The sequence below is a fragment of the Lathyrus oleraceus genome, chromosome 3, assembly GCF_024323335.1.
Source record: "Lathyrus oleraceus cultivar Zhongwan6 chromosome 3, CAAS_Psat_ZW6_1.0, whole genome shotgun sequence".
In the NCBI taxonomy this organism is placed as follows: domain Eukaryota; kingdom Viridiplantae; phylum Streptophyta; class Magnoliopsida; order Fabales; family Fabaceae; genus Lathyrus; species Lathyrus oleraceus.
Window position 1 is genome coordinate 228,863,021 of NC_066581.1, and position 5,851 is coordinate 228,868,871.

At 28.8% G+C, this 5,851-nt stretch overlaps 1 protein-coding gene across 1 annotated transcript; it reads left to right on the plus strand.

The window, feature by feature from the left end:
* Positions 1 to 2,394: 2,394 nt before the first annotated feature.
* On the plus strand, positions 2,395 to 5,648 carry LOC127126480 (protein NRT1/ PTR FAMILY 3.1). Its single transcript, XM_051055410.1, has 3 exons — positions 2,395 to 2,653; positions 3,734 to 4,511; positions 4,621 to 5,648. The coding sequence occupies exons 1-3, from the start codon at positions 2,542 to 2,544 to the stop codon at positions 5,561 to 5,563; spliced, it is 1,833 nt and encodes a 610-aa protein (XP_050911367.1). The 5' UTR covers positions 2,395 to 2,541; the 3' UTR covers positions 5,564 to 5,648.
* Positions 5,649 to 5,851: the final 203 nt, after the last annotated feature.

Sequence of the window (5,851 nt, forward strand, 5' to 3'; positions counted from 1 at the left end):
AACATTTACAACATACCTCAGCAAAAAACATCAACAATACAACATTCACAATAAATTATCTTAAATAACAACATATCTTAACAACAATATGCAACTTTTAACAACAAAAACAAAATCATCAACAACATAATTTTTTTTATCAACAACATACCTTGACAATAACATACAACTTTTATTAATAACAAGATATCTTAACAAAAACATATAACTTTCATCGACAATAACATAGTTTAAAACAACATAAAACTTTTATCATTAACATATAACTTTTATCAACAACAACATACCTTAACAACAACATACAAATTTTATCAACAACAACATACCTTAACAACAATATACAAATTTTATCAACAACAACACACTTTTACAACAACATACAATTTTTTTTAACAAACACAAAATCATCAACAACATGCCTTAAGCAACATACAACATAGGTTAACAAAAACATTAACATATCCAAACATAAAAAATCAAATATATCACAACTCATAACATAAAAAGTGAAAACGTCTCACGTACTTGAAATGTGAAGAGGAAGTGAAAGAAATGAATTTTGTGTAACATTTTTCCTTTATCCATAAGAGTTGAAGAAGATATGTTGCAGTTTTGTGAAGAAATGATATTCCACGATTCATGGAGATTAGGATAAGGCGTGAGAGAAATTACAATTTTGTTTTCTGTTATAGACTATGGTTTAAAGTATTTTAATATATATATATATATATATATATATATATATATATATATATATATATATATATATATATATATATATATATATATATATATATATATATATATATATATATTATCAATCAATCAATTGTCATAAGAAAGAGTTCATTTTTGTATAAAAAAGTTCGTCAATTATTATTAATTAAAAAAATAATTAATTTTGCTAATCGCGTTGATTAATAATTGGTTTCGATTTCCATACCCTATATGTTATAATTTTTTTGCCTTAACGTTTGCGGACTTCCATTCGTTCATTTATTAACATTGTTATTCTCATCACACTCTTTTTTTAATGTTAGCGCACACATTGTCTTTCTCTCTTACTCACTGTTTTATAGTTTTTCTCTCAAGTCTCTTTAATCCTTTATTTTATTAAGTTGTTTCCCCCAAATATCAAGTTATATCTTGTGTTACGTCAGTATTTAGAAATGGTGTTGTTTATCTTGAATTATTGAATTTGTTAAGTTTATTTATTTGCTTGCAACCATGCGTTTAATTCAATTCTTTCGATCATCATTTTTATTTTTTATTTTATTTGTTAATTTAATTCTTTAAAATTTAAAATTTTAAAATATTTGTCATGTTTTCAATTTGTCATATTTTGAAACAATGATAAATATGTAAACAATGATGAAAATGCAAATAGAGAAGAAGTTTCCTGCTAATGAACAAAATAACATTCACTCTTCTAGCCATAATGAAAACGAAAATAGAACATCTACAATTAAAAATATATATGGTCTTAGTCAATGAAACAATATCGATATAAGTTTGCTAAATTCGTTAGTAGAAAAAGATTTGGTTAAAGTTATCAATATAGATTTTTCTAAAGATGAATCATCGAAACATTGTTCCTCCTCACTTTATATTCAAAAAATGCATAATGGAGAAAACTAAGAAAGATGATGACAAATTTACTCTCAAGACCTAGATAAAGCATTTTGTTTTTGTTGCAAGTTGTTTAACAATATTTATACTTCAGATAAATTAACTAATGTTTATAAATCTTTATACAACAGATAAAATCCTATCTAAGATCAATAATGTTACAATAAAGATTAACTGAGTTGACATTATTATTTATTGAATTTTTTTACAAGAAATTGACTATGATAATTTAATAAACAATTTCGCTACTTAAAAAACCAAAAAAATAAAATTTATTTAAATTATTTATATAAAAATATTAATTTTACAAAAGGCCCAATTCTTAAAGTTCACTTTTAGACATCAATATTTGTCGAGAAAACTCTGTACCACAACTACTAGTATAGCCCATAGTGATTTTTTTTAATAACATAAAGTATGGGTGCTAGTTGATTGAGAATCCAAAATGATAACATCTTACTACACATGTATTTTATAGTAATGAACAACTATTGATTTAATACCAAAAGATATAATATTAGTTAAATAGTGATATATCGACTCAATTCTAGAATTACATCAACTAAATATTAATCTCTAATATCAAATTGAATATTAAGATATAATATAAAAAATATTATAAGATATTTATATTTTAATAAAAAAACTTCATAAAGAAAAAGCACATTTTTTATTTAAAAAAATCACACTCGTTAAAAAGTAAATAGTAGTATATAACTTAATGATAGAGACTTGTAAGATTATAAAATAAGATTCTCAGACGGGTGAAAATCAGTCCATCTGAGTCTATATATAGAGTGGTGACTGTATGATATATAGGTATAGCTAGTTATTTAAGGCTATACTATTGGTTAAGTTGAGAGGTATATATAAGAAGCACTCGCATAATACGCAATACATGATCAAAGAGAAATGGAGATAGAAAAGGGAATTAAGGATGGTATGGAAATGGTGGAGAAAGAAGACAGCAAGAAGATGAACCACCGTCGACGTGGAGGAATCCGAACGCTACCTTTCATTTTTGGTAAGCTTCACTTTCCCACTGTTTCCATAATCCTCACTCCTCTTATGTTTTTTATGTTCATAGCTTTGAAAAACCACATAAACTAATAGACTTAATAAAATAAAATCAATTTTTTTGATTTTATTTATCTTCATATTTGTATGACTTGATTGTTTTGTGAAATGGTTACCAATTTTTATTCCTTTTCATTTTCAGTCTCATAAACAAAATTGGAACCGTCTATGTAAAATGAAAAACAACACTGTATTTTAAATTCTTCAAAGTTAAATTGTGTCTAAATAAAATCTTGTAATATGTTAGTTCAAGTTAAACTATTACTAAATAAAATTCATAATTATTTTGTTATGATTTTTGATTAAGTTACCCAAAAACTCCATAAACTTATCATTGTTTATTAATTAGATGAGTCTATCTGGAAAAAAAATTGTTCTAATAAAAATTTGAATTAGATTTCTTCTAAACAATTCATTCTAATCTAATTTATTAACTATATGTGTCTAGTTATTTAATTATTCAACTTATCATTGTTTTTTTTAATGAAAATCTTATCATTGTTAATAACACTAAATATATTATATTTAAAGAAATTGGTTGATGAGATTTATACTGAAGGATAACTTTTTAAATTAAACCTTATAACTAAATAAAAAAATAAAATAAAAGGAAGTAAAGACTCAACAGTCTCCACGTGCAAATATTCTGTAACTTTTGTCCATATCTCTCTCTCAGAAATAATATATCCAGTATATAAAGCTTTAGCTTTCGTCACCCAAAATCTAAATTCAATGATTATATCCACACAAAAATAATAGTGGCTCCGTATACTGCCAAGTCGAAATTGAGAAAAAATAAATAAATAAATAAAACATCAAGTCCTGCCATATCCTGAATGATTATCACTTACACTTTTTAAAAAAAGAGGAGAATTGAGAAAACTATTTTTTAAATGATGTCGAGGGTTCTAATCTGCTTAACAAAAAATAATTATTAATTAACAAGTTTAATTCTAATGAACTATGAAAACTGTGTTGTTATACATGAATATTTTACAAGTGATATTGACTGTGTCTATACATGCAGCAAATGAAGCTTGTGATAGGTTCGCAAGTGCTGGATTTCATAGTAACTTAATAAGTTACTTAACGCAAGAACTGAACATGCCATTGGTAGAAGCTTCAAACACACTCACAAATTTTGGTGGAACATCTAGCTTCACTCCTCTCCTTGGTGCTCTCCTAGCAGATTCCTTCATTGGACGCTTTTGGACCATTACCATTGGATGCCTCATTTACGAACTCGGATTGATTAGCATCACTATATCGACTACACTACCCTATTTTCGTCCTCCACCATGTCCTACACAACTCAACTGCCAAGAACCTACATCTTTACAGTTATCACCACTTTATATCTCTCTCCTTCTCACATCTCTTGGATCAGGTGGCATTAGGCCTTGTGTTGTTCCCTTTTCGGCGGATCAAGTCGACATGACGAAAGATGGTGTTGCCTCTAGGAAGTGGAACCTCTTCAACTGGTACTTTATCATCATGGGTTTTGCTTCTCTGAGTGCTTTGACCATTGTGGTTTATATTCAAGATAACATGGGTTGGAGTTTGGGACTTGGCATTCCCACCATTGCTATGCTGATTTCGATTATTTTGTTTGTGTTGGGCTTGCCGTTTTATAAGAATGTGAAACCGGAAGGTAGTCCTTTAGTCCGTTTGGCGCAAGTGATCGCCGCTGCTGTCAAGAAAAGGAACGAGATATTGCCCGATGATCCTAAGCTTTTATATCGAAATAGGGAACTTGATGCTGCTATTTCTTTAGAAGGAGATCTTTTACACTCAAATCAATATAAGTAAGTCCGGATACATTGAATAACTAACGTGCCTGAACAATATATAGATCAGATACAGTATCTATACGATGAATCTAAAATGTAAATTTTTTCTATGATATATATGCAGATGGTTGGACAAGGCTGCAATTATCACAGATGTTGATGCCAAAGATTCAAATGCACCACCAAACCTTTGGAATTTAGCAACTGTTCATAGAGTTGAGGAGTTAAAATCCATTATTAGAATGCTTCCAATATGGGCTTCAGGGATTCTACTCATAACTTCCTCATCACATTTAGGTAGTTTCGTCATTCAACAAGCTCGTTCAATGGATCGCCACCTCGGTCCGTCATTCCAAATTGCACCAGCCAATATGTCAATTTTCAGTGTCTTAACAATGATGACAGGAGTTATTCTATACGAACGCCTTTTCGTCCCGTTTGCACGTAGGTTCACAAAGAATCCGGCTGGAATAACTTGTTTACAAAGAATGGGAGTAGGGTTTGTGATTAATATTATAGCCACTATAGTTTCAGCACTAGTGGAAATAAAAAGAAAAAATGTTGCTGCAGAATACAACTTATTGGATAATCCAAAAGCGATTATTCCGATAAGTGTGTTTTGGTTAGTACCTCAGTATTGTCTACATGGAGTGGCTGAAGTTTTCATGTCTGTTGGACATTTGGAGTTTCTGTTTGATCAATCACCGGAAAGTATGAGAAGTAGTGCTACTGCTTTGTACTGCATAACTACAGCCGTTGGTAATTATATGGGCACATTGTTGGTATCATTGGTTCATAAGTATACTGGTAAAGAGAGGAATTGGCTTCCTGATAGAAACCTTAATAGAGGAAGATTGGATTATTATTATTTTCTTATTAGTGGGATTCAAGTTATAAATCTCATTTATTACATAATATGTGCTTGGTTTTACACTTATAAGCCCTTGGGTGAAGTTTGTGAAAGAGACAAGGAAGAGTATTTGGAGCAAGAGAGTACAAATATATCAGTTGATAACTTAAAAGATGGTAAGGATGAGGATAAAAGAGGGTTTACAAAAGATGAATGAAATTATGGTGTGGTTGATATTATAATGTTCAACTTCTATGTAAGTTCTATATTTAAGAAATGACAATGATGTGTATTTTTATTTATCCTCTATCCTCTACCTAAATTGTTTGCATTGGCAACTAGAGATGTATAGAAAAGTTATTTTCTATCTAAATATCTTCTTTTTTTTAATAAAGGATAAGTTTTCTTCCAACATTCATGTGCAGGGTATAAATTGATATATTGATAAGTACAAAATTTACTTGTTTTATATTGATATTTATTGACTTAAAATACAAGTAATCAC

Coding starts and splice junctions, on each gene's coding strand:
- LOC127126480 (XM_051055410.1), top strand. CDS start 2,542: ATGGAGATAGAAAAGGGAATTAAGGATGGTATGGAAATGGTGGAGAAA. Junction 2,654..3,733: donor AACGCTACCTTTCATTTTTG/GTAAGCTTCACT, acceptor CTATACATGCAG/CAAATGAAGCTTGTGATAGG. Junction 4,512..4,620: donor TTACACTCAAATCAATATAA/GTAAGTCCGGAT, acceptor ATATATATGCAG/ATGGTTGGACAAGGCTGCAA.